Genomic DNA, 15,582 nt, shown 5'->3' with positions numbered 1-15,582 from the left:
GGCGCGGTGGCTCACACTTGTAATCCCAGCATTTTGGGAGGCCAAAGTGGGCGGATCACCTGAGGTCAGGAGTTCAAGACCAGCCTGGCCAACATGGCAAAACCCCGTCTCTACTAAAAACACAAAAATTAGCTGGGCGTGGTGGCAGGCGCCTGTAATCCCAGCTACTCGGGAGACTGAGGCAGGAGAAGCGCTTGAACCCAGGAGGCGGAGGTTGCAGTGAGCCAAGATTGCACCACTGCACTCCAGCCTGGGCGACAGAGTGAGACTCCGTCTAAAAAAAAAAAAAAAAGGAAGAAGAAAATAAAAGAAAAAAGAAAAAGAAAAATGGAGCCCTTTGGGATCATGGAGCTCCTTGAGAGGCTCTGACCTGAACACGCGTGGTAACCAGTGGCACTTGAGAGACTGCTCTCAGAGGACTGACTGGAGGGAGGGGGCAGCTCCGTAACCAGCTTGTCAAGAACAACTGTAACAAGGCATCGAGTGCCAATCCATGCCAGGTCGGCACTGGCCTCTCCAGGGTATCATTGTTCACATTGTAAGGAGGTTTATGTAGCTTGTTCAAGCGTGCACCGAGGACCCGACCCTTCCTTGGATCTCCCTCTGGACACAAAGTGAGGTTAGGGGGTAGGAGGCTGAGAGGACCCCGTGAACTGCAGAGCGGAGCTGGGACGGGGAGTCAGACCTGGCGATCGGGCCGGGGGCACTCCCTGGGCCCATGCCTCGCGCTGGCACGGGGAGCAGGGAGGGGGGTACGCGGCTGACGGCCGTCGGGGCAGCGGCAGCACAGCCCGGCGGTGGCTCGCCGCCCAGACTCGGGGCAGGGAAGGTTCCCGTGCGGGCGGGGGGCTAAGAGGCCGCCTCCAGCCCGGGGCAGCCCGTGCACCCGAGCCTGGAGCCCGGAGCCTGGAAGGGTGAAGGGGCCCCGAGCTCGGTACCAAACTGGAGGGAGAGGGAGAGCGGTGGCTCCTCCCCCGGCCCCTGCCGCTGGCCGATCGGAGCGCTGGGCGGGCGCCGCGGGAGCCGCAGCCCTTTCCGGGGGGCTGACCCGGCAACGGCGGCACCCAGCTCCTGCCCCGACAGGTGCGCGCCGCGCGAAGGAATGCGGCCCGCCTGACTCACCAGCGCCTCCTTCCTACCTGCGCGCCCGCCCCATAAAGCGCTGCCCGCCCCGTCCTCCCCCCCCAACCCCCGTGCCCGCCCTCAGACCGTCCCGTCTCGCCCGCGCGCTGCAGCCCCATCTCCTAGCGGCAGCCCAGGCGCAGAGGGAGCGAGTCCGCTCCGAGGTAGGTCCAGGACGGACGCACGACAGCAGCCGAGGCTGGCCGGGAGAGGGTGAGTGTCCGCGCCAGCTGGGCAGCCGCGCAGGGGAGCTAGTCGGGCAGGGCCGGTGGCTTTTATTTCCCCTTCCCCTCCCTGAAGGCTGGCAGGCCCGGGTCCCTTCGTCCACCCTGCCCAGGACAGGGGTCCAGCGTCCCTGGAGTGTGCCGGGGACAACTGGGAGCTGAGGGGCAGGGCAGCTAGAGAAGGGTGGTGCCCATCAGACCTCCAGGCCAGAGGAGCGCCTTGGGTGCGCCTGCGGAAGAAGTGGGCAGAGGTCAGTGGCTGGCAGGCCTCTGGGGCTGGGTCCCTCTGGGGTTTGCAAAGAAGGTGGAGGAGAAGCTACCCTGAGCGATGGGCCCAGCCCATCATGGCGCATCTAATGATAAACCCACATTCCTGACTTTTATGTGAAGTTTCGTTGTTTCTAACATTGACTGCTACTTTTAAAAGCCACCCTGAGAGGCAGATGTCCTCCCGGCTCCAGGCAGGGCCTGCTCTGTGCGGTGCCACAGTCCATCTGGGGCTGGGGAGTCCCTGATTTTCCTTTTCTCTTGGCCAGGCACAGGCCTGCCTTCCTCCCAAAGTCAGCCCTAGGCGCCTTCCTTCAGGAAGCTCTACTGGCCTCACCCACCAGCCCTGGGGCTGTGCCCAACACTGCCACCTCCTGCAGCATCGGCCCTCTTTCCCACGGCTCGGCCTCTGGGGTGGCCCTCTGGCTGGGATTGGGGCTCTGGGGCTCCTGGTGACTCCCAGGGGCAGGGACAGGGCTCCTCCTCCACCCCTATGGCCTTGCCACACCCTGAGGACAAGGACCAGGCACAGGTGGCATGGTTGTTGCTGTCTCCAACAGAGCTGGCAGTGAAGGCTTGGAGTCTCCATCCTAGGGATCAAGGGAAGGACAGCAGGAGGGACAGCAGGGGAGGTATGTCTGTCTACTCGACCCTGATTTCTCGGGGATGACACAGCAGCCAAGGGCCTAGGGTCCCCAGACTTCTGGCCAGCTGCCTCTGGGGAGCGAGGGACTGGCCTGGGTCCCTGAGGGAAGGAGATGTGACAGTGGGAGGGGATGGTGGGCAGGAGCAGATGTGCCCAGAGGGGTCCCCAGGGGTTGGGATGGGGGGCCAGGGGAGCTCTGAGCCCGTGGGTGGGTGGACATGGCCTGTATGTGTGTGTGTCCCTGTGTGTGGGAAGCTGCCTGTGCTGCAGTGTGATGGCATTCAGGGTGGCAGTCACACACTCCAGGGAACTGCTGGTGCATACAGTTGGGGCAGCCTGGTGGGGTCCGGGCCGCCTGGAGAGTGGGTGTCCTGAGTGCTGGGCCCAGCCCATCATGACGCATCTAATGATAAACACGAATTCCTGACTTTTATGGGAAATCTCGTTGTTTCTAACATTGGCTCCTACTTTTAAAACTTTCTAAACAAGTCAAGTCAAACACTCTTGGGTCCCTCGCCAATCCTCTAACTGCCATTTTGTAGCCTCTGCATGGAGGTTGCCATGGAGGTTGAAGGCAGGGCCTGCAGAGCAGGGCCCTATCCTGGCCCTCTCGGTGCTGGCCGTGGGATGGGGAAGCTCCACAGCCTTCTGTGCCTGGTCTCTCATCTGGGAAACGGGCAGAATGTAAGCGTCTCCCCACCAGGCTCCTGTGCTGAGCAGTCACCTCCGTGAAGCCCTGGGCACATGTGGCGGTCACGGTGTGGGAATCAGCACTGCCTGCGGGGGTGTGGCCGGGGCAGTGGGAGGAAGAGCTGAGCCCAGCTCTCCGGGCCTGTACCTGCCTGTGTAATGATGCCTGGGAGGCCTGAGCCTGCAGTCTGTATTGTGTAGTATGTGGGTGTGGCGCCTACACCTCGAGGCCGCAAGGAAGTCATTTCCCTCTAGGAACCCTGCTGTCCCCACCCTTTCCCTGCTGGCTCAGGGCTGCCTCCCGGCCCCTGTGCCACAACTGCCCTACCTGTGTTGTCGCTGCTGAGGCCTCCTCCAGCCTTAGAGGCAGGCTACACCCTCCTGCCATTGGCCTGAGAAGGTCTTCTCCAGCAACTCGGGGACTGCAGCCCCCAGACCCTGGGGCGGCCAGTGCCCCAGAAGCCGGGCTGAGAAAGGATTCAATGGGGAGGGCCAGTGGGCAGGGCAGAGGCTTGGGCCCCTGGGAGACCTGGCCCTAGAGAAAGAGGCGAGGTGCTCACCGTTGCCCCGGCCCTGCAGGCCTGGGTGGCTCTGCTGCCAGCCTCTTTTCTTGTCCAGGCTTCAGGCTGAGCACCTCTTAGAGGGCCTCAGGGATGCCCAGGCCTGCCCTGAAGTCTGCTGAGGACTTGGGATGGTTTAATACTGAACCCACAGCCGCCGGGGATGCCTCGGGGCGAGCCACTGTGTGTGTGTGTGTGTGTGTGTGTGTGTGTGTGTGTGTCACTCTGGGCTAACTTGTGAAAGGGTGAACAGCCCAGGGGCCCTGAAAACTTAACTCTGGGGCAGGCAGAGGTACAGGGTAGGGCAGAGGATTCAGACCCCACCCTGATGGGCCAAGCAGTCACTGCAGAACCCAACCCGGTGCAGTAAGCCACTGCGTGCAGCTGTGGCCCAGCCCCAGGCCCCAGATATTGGGAGGGGCCCCTCTCCTCCCAGCTGTGCCACCCTCACCAAAGGGTAAGTGGGCCAGGACAGAAGGAGCAGGAGGCAGAACCGTGGCCGCCTCCCAGGGTGAGCCCTCATTGGGGCCTATCATGGCCAAGCCTGACCCAGGCCCACTGGGAGCTAAAAGGCAAAGAATAAACTCGGATCTGCCCTCAGGGAGCCCAGCGCTGACAGGCCCAGCGCTGGCACAAACTTGCAAACCAAAGTCCTTGAGGGCTGGAGGGGGCCTCCCTGGGCAGGGCATCCGGCCACTGCAGGGATGGCACGGAACAAGGCAGTGGAAGAGGCAGGAGTCAGAGGCCCAGGGCCCTACCTCTCGCAGCTGGGCGCCCTTGGTCCCATCACTGGCGCTCAGAGCCTCAGTTCCCACAGCTGTGCAGTGAGAGGGAGCTGAAGGCACTGACCATGGCTGTTGAGGCCCCATGTGTCAATTGTTGCTGTTCTGCAGGAGGAAGAGGATGGCAGGGCCACGCCCCAGCCCATGGGCCAGGCTGCTACTGGCAGCCTTGATCAGCGTCAGCCTCTCTGGGACCTTGGGTGAGTCCACGTTGCCCTGCAGCCCGTTCCTGGCATACCTTGGGCAGGCATTGCCCTTGCACGGGTTCTCACAGGGTCTCACCTAAACACTCTTGGCCATTCAGCAACTGACCACTGCCCACCTTCAGAGCTGGAAAACTTGAGGCTCCAAGCTCTTCAGCCTAGAGAATCTTGAGCACTGGCCACAGGGCCTGAGAATAGGAGGGAAGGAGGCTGTGTCTAGAGGAGACAGCAGATGCCCACCCAGGACTGAGGCACCCAGAGGATGCACTGAGGCCTCAGAGGTGGAGTCGAGAGGGTTATAGGAATTTGGAGAAGAGAGGGACTGCTGACGTGTCACCTGCTCTCTGAGTGTCACTAGTGGACAAATCACTGGAGCCAGCTCCTACCACTTGAATTTTGTCTGTCAGAGGGGGTCCTGCTGGTGGCTTGAAATAGACCACGACAGAAATGTTTACACCACAGAAACTGGCAAACGCTATAGGTCAAGCACCAGAGACCAGAGCTGTTGTTATTTATTTATTATTTCTTTAACTCAATGTATATGTAGAAACATGCTCTCACTCTGTCGTCCCAGGAGAGTGTAGTGATGCCATCATGGCTCACTGCAGCCTCAACTTCCCAGGCTCAAGCAATCCTCCCACCTCAGCCTCCCGAGTAGCTAGGACCACAGGCGTGCACCACCATGCTTGGCTAATTAAAAACAATTTTTTTTTGTAGAGACAGTCTCACTGTGTTACCCAGGCTGGTCTCAAACTCCTGAGCTTCAGTAATCTTCCTACCTCGGCCTCCCAAAGTGCTGGGATTACAGGTGTGAGCCACCTCACTGGCCACCAGAGCGATTGTTAAACACTGACCAGCACACCATTGCCTGAAACCTAGGAGACCTCTTACTGTGTACACCGGGTGCACACAGTAGGTCCTCACTGTGATTTTTAACTGAGCAGAGTCAATGGGGCAATCTAGAGTTTTACCTCATTCGTTACTGAGGACCCACTGTGTGCCGGGTATGCTGGGTGCTAGGGCTACCATGATAAACAAGACACCGTTCCCTTCACCCTAGAGGAGGCTCAGAGGACAGACAGGCCGTGTGTCAGTGGTCTCGCTGTAAAGCACAAGCTGTGATGGCGGAGGGACTTGGAAAGGGCCCAGTGCTAGATGCAGCTCATCAAAGGTAATGGGGAAGGCTGAGGAACGTCTGCTGGACCTGAGGAGGCAGCAGGCCAGGGGCTGGCCAGGGTGTGCCAGCACTGAATGTGCCAGTGCCACTGTCTCAGTCCCCACCTTCTGTCCTTCTGGCTTGAGTGGGAAGTCCCAGGTTTGAAACCACAGCTTGTTTTTAGCTGTGCTACTTGGGGTAGACCACACACGCTAGCCTCTGTAAACCAGGGAAGGGCTGGGTGCAGTGGCTCACACCTATAATTCCCAGCACTTTGGGAGGCCAAGGTGGGAGGATTGACTGAACCCAGGAATTTGAGGCCATTCTGAGCAACACAGGGAGCCCCTGTCTCTACAAAAAATAAAAAATTAGCTGGGCTACTTGGGAGACTGAAGTGGGAGGATTGCCTGAGCCCAGGATGTCGAGACTGCAGTGAGCTATGGTCATGCCACTGCACTCCAGCCTGGGCAACACAGCAAGACCGTATCTCAAAACTAAATAAAATTGAAATGCAGACTGGGCACAGTGGCTCACACCTGTAATCCCAACACTTTGGGAGGCTGAGGCAGGCAGATCATTTGAGGTCAGGAGTTCGAGACCAGCCTGGCCAACATGTGAAACCCCATCTCTACTAAAAATACAAAAATTAGCCAGGCATGGTGGTGCCCACCTATTATCCCAGCTACTTGGGAGGCTGAGGCAGGAGAATCACTTGAACCTGGGAGGTGGGGGTTGCAGTGAGCTGAGATCACACCACTGCACTCCAGCCTGGGCAACATAGCAAGACTCTGTCTGAAAAAAAAGTAAAATAAAATAAAAATACAACAACAACAAACCAAAATAAATACGTAAGGCCAGGCACGGTGGCTCCCGCCTGTAATCCCAGCACTTTGGGAGGCTGAGGCGGGCAGCTCACAAGGTCTGGAGATCGAGACCATCCTGGCTAACACAGTGAAACCCCATCTCTACTAAAAATACAAAAAATTAGCTGGGTGTGGTGGTGGGCACCTGTAGTCCCAGCTACTCCAGAGGCTGAGGTGGGAGAATGGCATGAACCCAGGAGGTGGAGCTTGCAATGAGCCGAGATTGCGCCATTGCACTCCAGCCTGGGCGACACAGCGAGACTCCATCTCAAAAAAATAATAATAAATAAATAAATACATAAATACATAAATAACATAGCGAGGGAATCCCCACCTCTCCAGGTGAGGGTGCAGGTGGGAAAGTGCTTGCCTTTGCTGAGCGCCTCCCCATTCATGTGCCCACCTCTGCCCCCCAGCAAACCGCTGCAAGAAGGCCCCAGTGAAGAGCTGCACGGAGTGTGTCCGTGTGGATAAGGACTGCGCCTACTGCACGGACGAGGTGAGGACCTGGCCTGGGTCGGTGTGGAACGGGCAAGGGTCGGGAATAGCTGGTGGAAATGAATCTGGGGTTGGGGCAGCCAGGGAATGGGTGCTGCCCCCACTGACCCTCTGTCCTTCTGGCCAGATGTTCAGGGACCGGCGCTGCAACACCCAGGCGGAGCTGCTGGCCGCGGGCTGTCAGCGCGAGAGCATCGTGGTCATAGAGAGCAGCTTCCAGATTACAGAGGTGCCTGGTGGGGGGACTGGGGTGGGGGCTCCCCATGCTCAGCCTGGCTATTTATGGGGGTATATAGTGCTCCTTGGCCGGGCTGGGCCCCCATCAGGCCTCTGGAGTGACCCTCCAGCCAGCTGTCCCCTTCCACTGGCTGCAGGAGACCCAGATTGACACCACCCTGCGGCGCAGCCAGATGTCCCCCCAGGGCCTGCGGGTCCGGCTGCGGCCCGGTGAGGAGCAGCACTTTGAGCTGGAGGTGTTTGAGCCCCGGGAGAGCCCCGTGGACCTGTACATCCTCATGGACTTCTCCAACTCCATGTCCGATGATCTGGACAACCTCAAGAAGATGGGGCAGAACCTGGGTACAGCAGGGCCAGAGTGGAGGACAGCAGGACAGGAGGGGGACAGGGTGGGCGTCTGCTTGGGAGGCCAGGACCCAGGACAACTGTACCCACCCAGAAGGAAACACAGGACATTTGAGCCCCCAAAAACCTTCCCTTCCATTCTCAGGGGAATAAGCCAGACCCTATTCACCACTGGGGACTTCTGAGAAGGCCCAGGGCAAGCAGGCAGTGGAGCCATCTGGCCCTGACAAGGAGGGTACCCCTGCCACGAGGCTGTGGGGAAGCTTCTGCTCCTCAGAGCTGGGTTGCATTCCCAGCCACCCTGCCCTTGCCGTGTGTGTAACTCCAGACCCCCAGACCCATTTCCCTCATCCGTAAATAGGAACAGATGATGTTGTGAGCATGAACCTTTGTCCAGCATGCAAAGTGTTAACTTCCCTCTTCCTCCCTTCTGAGCCAGCCTTTGGTGGGGGGGCCCATGTTTATGCCGGGCATCAGGGCTCAGCTATCCCCTCTCTGTCTTGTTGACATCCAGCTCAGGTCCTGAGCCAGCTCACTAGTGACTACACTATTGGATTTGGCAAGTTTGTGGACAAAGTCAGCGTCCCGCAGACAGACATGAGGCCTGAGAAGTAAGTGATTGGGTCCGCCCCATGGGTGGGCAAGGGTCCAGGCCATGTGATCCCCACTCCTCTCTCATCCACAACTTAAAATTCTTCTACGGCCTGGCATGGTGGCTCACACCTGTAATCCCAGCACTTTGGGAGGCCAGGGTGGGCAGATCACCTGAGGTCAGAAGTTCAAGACCAGCCTGGGCAACATGGCAAAAGCCTGTCTCTATTAAAAAAAAACAAAAATCGGCTGGGCACGGTGGCTCACACCTGTAATCGCAGCATTTTGGGAGGCCAAGGTGGGCGGATCATGAGGTCAGGAGATCGAGACCATCCTAGCTAACACGGTGAAACCCCGTCTCTACTAAAAATACCAAAAAATTAGCCAGGCGTGGTGGCGGGCACCTGTAGTCCCAGCTACTCAGGAGGCTGAGGCAGGAGAATGGCGTGAACCCAGGAGGCGGAGCTTGCAGTGAGCCAGGATCACACCACTGCATTCCAGCCTGGGTGACAGAGCGAGACTCCGTCTCCAAAAAAAAAAATTAACTGGGCGTGGTGGGGCACGCCTATAATCTCAGCTACTCGGGAGGCTGAGACAGGAGAATTGCTTGAACCCAGGAGGCAGAGGTTGTAGTGAGCTGAGATCGTGCATACTGCACTCTAGCCCGGGCGATAAAGCAAGACTTGGTCTCAAAAAATAGAATAAAATAAAAAATAAATTTTCCTTCTAGTTGAAACGAGCTGGGGGCACTGGGGTCTGCAGTGTCTTACCCCTGTGACACTCTCTGTCCCTCCCACCTCTGCCCAGGCTGAAGGAGCCCTGGCCCAACAGTGACCCCCCCTTCTCCTTCAAGAACGTCATCAGCCTGACAGAAGATGTGAATGAGTTCCGGAATAAACTGCAGGGAGAGAGGATCTCAGGCAACCTGGACGCTCCTGAGGGCGGCTTCGATGCCATCCTACAGACGGCCGTGTGCACGGTGGGCACTGGGAAGGGCGTTGCCAGCCCAGGTCAGGGGCGAGCACTTCTGGGCAAGGGCCTGAGCTGCCCCCTGGCCTGCTCTGGCGCCAGGCTCACAGGCCCTGCGGGAAAGCCTGGGAGCCTGCAACCCCTTCGCCCTAAGTAAGCTCAGACTCTGAGTAGGTCGCAGTTACGATCTGAGTTCAGATGTGCCGGGAGCCACAGTCCCCTGGCCTGAGCAGTCACAGCCTGGTTTCGTATCAGCTGGGCTTTAGGGTTCTGGAATCTTTAGTACCCTGAACCTACCAGCTGCCTAGTCTCTGCCTGTTCTGGGCATCCAAAGAAGCCATTACCTTTGATATGTACATCCATTTGTTCATTTTTAAAATAACATACTCATATTACGTCAGAAAACAAAAAGCAAGGATCACACCTGTAATCCCAGTACTTTGGGAGGCTGAGGTGGGTGGATTGCTTAAGTCCAGGATTTGAGACCAGCCTGGGCAACATGGCAAGACCCTGTCTCTGTAGAGAACACAAAAATTAGCTGGATGTGATGCACACCTGTGGCCCCAGCTCCTTGGGGGGGGCCGCATCCTCGGCTCCTGTTTCTCAGCATTGTCACTCAGTCATGTGCCGTCACATGCATCTTTCATGAGGGTACTTGCTGTGAATCCAGTGGCTTAAGCCCAGCCCCATGTTGGGACCTGCGTTCCCGGTCCTACACAACGCTGTGACGCGTGTCAGCAGGCAGCCTGCTCAGTGGGCACGCCCTGCCTTGCCTTCCCCAGAGGGACATTGGCTGGCGCCCGGACAGCACCCACCTGCTGGTCTTCTCCACCGAGTCGGCCTTCCACTATGAGGCTGACGGTGCCAATGTGCTGGCTGGCATCATGAGCCGCAACGATGAACGGTGCCACCTGGACGCCACGGGCACCTACACCCAGTACAGGACACAGGACTACCCGTCGGTGCCCACCCTGGTGCGCCTGCTCGCCAAGCACAACATCATCCCCATCTTTGCTGTCACCAACTACTCCTACAGCTACTACGAGGTGCGGGGCCCGGGCTCCACAGGCGGGAGGTGGTCAAGGCAGGGGATCCATGGAGCTTCTCAGACACCTCTCCCTTCCTCCCTCCCTCCCTCCCTCCCTCCCTCCCTCCCTCCCCCCCTTCATCTCTTCCTCCCTCCCTTACTTCCTCCCCTCCTCCCTCCCTCCCTTTTTTCCTTTCTCCTTTCCCCAAAGCTTTTAGACCCCACCAAAAGTGGGCCCTGGTGGGAAGGGGAAGTCATGTGTCCATCCTCCACCCCAACTCCCAGGCAGGTGGGGGCTAAGAGGGCAGACTCTGCAACACCACAGCAGGTTCTAGGCCTCAGTTTCCCCATCCTCAAAGTATGAAGAATCCTAGAGCTATTCAGATTCATGGAGATGCTTAGCCTGAGACCTGGCCTTCCCTCCCACAGAAGCTTCACACCTATTTCCCTGTCTCCTCACTGGGGGTGCTGCAGGAGGATTCGTCCAACATCGTGGAGCTGCTGGAGGAGGCCTTCAATGTGAGGGCAGCTTGGGCTCCAGAGTCTGAGCCCTTCTGGGGCAGGGCAGGAGGTGGGCAGGGTGGGCAAGAGGTGTCTTGGGTCATGGTTGCAAAAAGGGTCTGGGACAGGCCAGTAAGGAAGGGTCTCTGGTTATCCCTGAAGCCCTGAGGGGCCACCTGGGCCTGGCCCTGGCTCCTGCAGACTCTGTAGCACCCCACATGATGCCAGTCACACTTGGGGGTTGGGGTGGAGCACAGCCAGGCCCCCCACAGAGCACTGACCAACCTCCTTCCTCCTTTAGCGAATCCGCTCCAACCTGGACATCCGGGCCCTAGACAGCCCCCGAGGCTTTCGGACAGAGGTCACCTCCAAGATGTTCCAGAAGATGAAGACTGGGTCCTTTCAGATCCAGCGGGGGGAAGTGGTACGCCTCTGTGGGGGTAGCGGGGTTGGGGACAGGCATAGCACCCTGCACGGAGTGGAATCATCTAAAACAGCAGTCAAGAGCGTGGTCCCTGGAGTCGGGCAGGCCTGGGTGCAGATCCCTGGGCCTGGCCGCTTAGATGAGCCTGGCACGCTCCTCTGCTTGTTGGCTTCCTTGGCATGCGAGCGTCAAGCCCTGAGGCTTGCTGGGGCAGTAAATGGGTTAGTGTCACGAAGCCCAGAGGTCCCGGCCACTGTCATTGTCGCTGTGATTGTGACTGGCTGGGAAGGAGGGAGTTTTCAGCCCCGAGGGAGGTGAGCAGGAGCTCGTATCAGGGATCCAGACATCTCCTAGGATCTTGGTGATCAAGGGCCTTCAGGCATCAGTGGCCCTCTGGTCCTTGGGGCTGGGCCTGCCTTGGCTGACCACGGGGCCCCTGCAGGGCATATACCAGGTGCAGCTGCGGGCCATCGAGCACGTGGATGGGACACACGTGTGCCAGCTGCCGAAGGAGGACCAGAAGGGCAACATCCATCTGAAACCTTCCTTCTCCGATGGCCTCAAGATGGACGTGGGCATCATCTGTGATGTGTGCCCCTGCGAGCTGGTATGACGCAGCCCCGCTGGGCGGGAGGGGAGAGCTGAGCCAAGCACCCCGGGGGCCTGAGGAATGAAGTGGGACTCCTGTGCCCCATCTCCCTTGTGGGATGTCCTGAGGCACACAGGGCAGCAGAAGTGTCCAGTGGTCCCGGTCCTGCTCCCCCAACACACCCCACCGTGGTCTTTCTCATTCCAGCAAAAAGAGGTGCGGTCAGCTCGCTGCAACTTCAATGGAGACTTCACGTGTGGACAGTGTGTGTGCAGTGAGGGCTGGTGAGTGGGGAAGAGAGGTGGGCATCGAGGACACCAGTGGCCCCGATGGGAAGGCTGGGCTCCTGCAGGGACCTCACCCTGGGTGCACCTTGTACACCTGGTCGGGGGTAGGGCGGCAATCAAAGAAATGGCTAAGGGTGGGGCACACCCAGCTGTTGGTCAAACCCAGCTCAAAGCACTTTCAAATAGATATATGGGCTGTCTCTAGAAAGAGATGCGAGGATTGAGACGGGGGTGGCTGCTGGGGCTGGAGTCTGGATATTGGGGAACAGGCACAGGAGGGAGACTTCCTTTTCGCTCCGTGCCTTTGGTATTCTGAGTCCTGTGTCATATTGCCTGATCAGAAGAGAGCTCATAAACGCATGGCAGTAAGGACTTTAGCTTCACGACACTGGACGAGCTTGTCACCACTTGAGGCAGAGCAGTGAGGAAACGACACTGGAAGGGATGGCATGACAGGGCACTGGGGTTTAGGTCTCAGCTCAGCCACTTCTGTCTGCATGACTAGGAGCTGCCTCAGCTTCCTCATCTGTAAAATGGGACAGCAGGCCAGGCAAGGTGGCTCACGCCTGTAATCCCAGCACTTTGGGAGGCCGAGGTGGGTGGATCACCTGAGGTCAGGAGTTCAAGACCAGCCTGGCCAACATGGTGAAACCCCATTTATACTAAAAATACAAAAAATTGGCCGGGCGCGGTGGCTCAAGCCTGTAATCCCAGCACTTTGGGAGGCCGAGACGGGCGGATCACGAGGTCAGGAGATCGAGACCATCCTGGCTAACCCGGTGAAACCCCGTCTCTACTAAAAATACAAAAAACTAGCCGGGCGAGGTGGCGGGCGCCTGTAGTCCCAGCTACTCCGGAGGCTGAGGCAGGAGAATGGCGTAAACCCGGAAGGCGGAGCTTGCAGTGAGCTGAGATCCGGCCACTGCAGTCCAGCCCGGGCTACAGAGCAAGACTCCGTCTCAAAAAAAAAAAAAAAAAAAAAAAAATACAAAAAATTAGCTGGGTTTGGTGGTATATGCCTATAATCCCAGCTACTTGGGAGGCTGAGGCAGAATTGCTTGAGCCCAGGAGGCAGAGGTTGCAGTGAGCTGAGATCATGCCACTGCACTCCAGCCTGGGTGAGAAGAGCAAAACTCTGTCTCGAAATAAAAAATAAATAAATAAAATAAAATAAAATAAAATAAAATAAAATGGGACAGTAAAAGCCCCTGCTTTCCTTCTGGGCTGTTTCGGGGAAGTGACCAGTTCCTCCTTCAGGAGTGGCCAGACCTGCAACTGCTCCACCGGCTCTCTGAGTGACATTCAGCCCTGCCTGCGGGAGGGTGAGGACAAGCCATGCTCGGGCCGTGGGGAGTGCCAGTGCGGGCACTGTGTGTGCTACGGCGAAGGCCGCTACGAGGGTCAGTTCTGCGAGTATGACAACTTCCAGTGTCCCCGCACTTCCGGGTTCCTCTGCAATGGTGAGCACAATAGCTGCGGCCAATGCTGACAGCAGGGTAGGTAGTGGACAGCGAGCATGACCTTCCCGTCATGACCCAGGTTGGGAGAGCTAGGCTTGGAATCAGAATCCCCAAGTTCAGGCCCAGCCCACTTTGGATGCCCTGAGGGCTGTCCCCGAGTCCCGCCCCAACCTGGGCCTCACTTCCCTCATCTGCAACGTCCATGCCCAAGGCCACTGCTGGCAGGAATTTCCCCTGGTTTTAAGATTCCAACTCCCCTGAGGTTCTCTCTGGCAGTTCAGCTCTATGCCCAACCCCCTTCAAACCCCTGGATCATTAGAGTGGGTGCCCCCAGCTCAGTCCTCCAATGACTGGCAGATATATGGCATTATGATCTTTCCTCTCTCCAAAGATGCTAAATTTGTGTGTGTGTGTGTGTGTATGTGTGTGTGTATGTTTTTTGTTGTTGTTGTTGTTTTGGGACAGAGTTTTGCTCTTGTCATCCAGTCTGGAGTGCAATAGTACAATCTTGGCTCATTGCAACCTCTGCCTCCCCAGTTCAGGCGATTCTCCTGCCTCAGCCTCCCTAGTATCTGGGACTATAGGCATGCACCACCATGCCCAGCTAATTTTGTATTTTTAGTAGAGACAGGGTTTCACCATGTTGGCCGGGCTGGTCTCGAACTCCTGGCCTCAGGTGATCTGCCCGCATCAGCCTCCCAAAGTGCTGGGATTACAGGCGTGAGCCACCGCACCCAGTCCAAAGATGCTAAATTTCTAGCTGGAGGGTCTGGAGCTTCCTCTGTATTCCCATGGGTCCAGGCCATAGGCACACAGTCTGGCCGGGAACATCAGATCTAGGCAGGGTGACAGAACTAAGACATGGCGGCATGTGGAAGGATTGGTAGTTGAATGGAGGAGGATGAATGAAAATCTACTCATCAAATATTTATGAAGCCCTCACTGTATACTTTCCAAGCCCCTGCTTTTCTACTCTTTCTTCTGTTCTTGCTTTTGTTCACCATTTATTCTCTTCAACTGTCTGTTCCTGAGTGTGCTCAGAGAAACAGAAGAGAAAACTGGGCACCACTGGAAAAAGGCAGACAAGTGGCACAGAGGGAGGTATGAGAGAAGAAGGGAGAAAAGTGCCTCTGGGAAAGGAGGCAGGGCCAGAGTACAAAGGGCTTCAGTTCTAGTTCAGAGCAGGATTTCATCCTTTGGACAAAAGGGAATCACTGGAGGTTTTAATTTCATTTTCTATTTGTATATTAACCTTGTGTCCAGCCACCTTGCTAAACACACTTATGAAACCTAATAATTTATCTGTAGATTTTTCTGCATACTTTGTGACATGTTCCTGATACTTGCAAATAATGACAATTTTTAAAATTTATTTATTTATTTATTTATTTATTTATTTTTGAGATGGAGTCTTGCTCTGTCACCCAGGCTGGAGTGCAGTGGCATGATCTCAGCTCACTGCAACCTCTGCCTCCCAGGTTCAAGCAATTCTTCTGCCTCTGCCTCCCAAGTAGCTGGGATTATAGGGGCCCACCACCACACCCAGCTAATTTTTGTATTTTTAGTGGAAACAGGGTTTCACCATGTTGGCCAGGCTGGTCTTTTTTTTTTGAGACGGAGTCTCGCTCTGTCACCCAGGCTGGAGGGCAGTGGCCGCATCTCGGCTCACTACAAGCTCCGCCTCCCGGGTTTATGCCATTCTCCTGCCTCAGCCTCCCGAGTAGCTGGGACTACAGGCGCCCGCCACCTCGCCCAGCTAGTTTTTTAATATTTTTTAGTAGAGACGGGGTTTCACCGTGTTAGCCAGGATGGTCTCGATCTCCTGACCTCGTGATCCGCCCGTCTCAGCCTCCCAAAGTGCTGGGATTACAGGCTTGAGCCACTGTGCCCGGCCCAGGCTGGTCTTGAACTCCAGAGCTCAAGTGATCCTCCCACCTTGGCCTCCCAAAGTGCTGGGATTACAGGTGTGAGCCACCACGCCCAGCTGACAGTTTTATTTCTTTTTCTCTTTTTTTTTTTTTTTTGAGACGGAATCTTGCTCTGTCACCAGGCTGGAATGCAGTCTTGGCTCACTGCAACTTCCGCCTCCTGGGTTCAAGAGATTCTCCTGCCTCAGCCTCCTGAGTAGCCAGGACTACAGA

General features: G+C 57.0%; 1 protein-coding gene across 4 annotated transcripts in view; it reads left to right on the top strand.

The window, feature by feature from the left end:
- Positions 1 to 905: 905 nt before the first annotated feature.
- Positions 906 to 15,582, top strand: part of ITGB4 (integrin subunit beta 4) — a 37,230-nt gene continuing 22,553 nt past the window's right edge. For 3 of the 4 annotated variants that reach the window (XM_037993465.2, XM_008011732.3, XM_008011731.3), the window contains exons 1-14: positions 1,226 to 1,335; positions 2,174 to 2,245; positions 4,403 to 4,491; positions 6,930 to 7,012; positions 7,139 to 7,240; positions 7,386 to 7,590; positions 8,108 to 8,204; positions 8,992 to 9,163; positions 9,936 to 10,199; positions 10,610 to 10,699; positions 10,983 to 11,105; positions 11,548 to 11,712; positions 11,902 to 11,978; positions 13,239 to 13,441. In XM_037993465.2, the coding sequence (XP_037849393.1) occupies positions 4,413 to 4,491; positions 6,930 to 7,012; positions 7,139 to 7,240; positions 7,386 to 7,590; positions 8,108 to 8,204; positions 8,992 to 9,163; positions 9,936 to 10,199; positions 10,610 to 10,699; positions 10,983 to 11,105; positions 11,548 to 11,712; positions 11,902 to 11,978; positions 13,239 to 13,441 (1,660 nt within the window). In that variant the 5' untranslated portion in view covers positions 1,226 to 1,335; positions 2,174 to 2,245; positions 4,403 to 4,412. Of the gene's footprint in view, positions 1,336 to 2,173; positions 2,246 to 4,402; positions 4,492 to 6,929; positions 7,013 to 7,138; positions 7,241 to 7,385; positions 7,591 to 8,107; positions 8,205 to 8,991; positions 9,164 to 9,935; positions 10,200 to 10,609; positions 10,700 to 10,982; positions 11,106 to 11,547; positions 11,713 to 11,901; positions 11,979 to 13,238; positions 13,442 to 15,582 lie in introns of all 4 variants that reach the window. The other variant, XM_073005026.1, reaches the window with a different exon arrangement.

This window comes from Chlorocebus sabaeus, chromosome 16, assembly GCF_047675955.1.
Source record: "Chlorocebus sabaeus isolate Y175 chromosome 16, mChlSab1.0.hap1, whole genome shotgun sequence".
In the NCBI taxonomy this organism is placed as follows: domain Eukaryota; kingdom Metazoa; phylum Chordata; class Mammalia; order Primates; family Cercopithecidae; genus Chlorocebus; species Chlorocebus sabaeus.
Note: the sequence above shows the minus strand (reverse complement) of the source record. Positions and strands in the feature narration are given on the sequence as shown.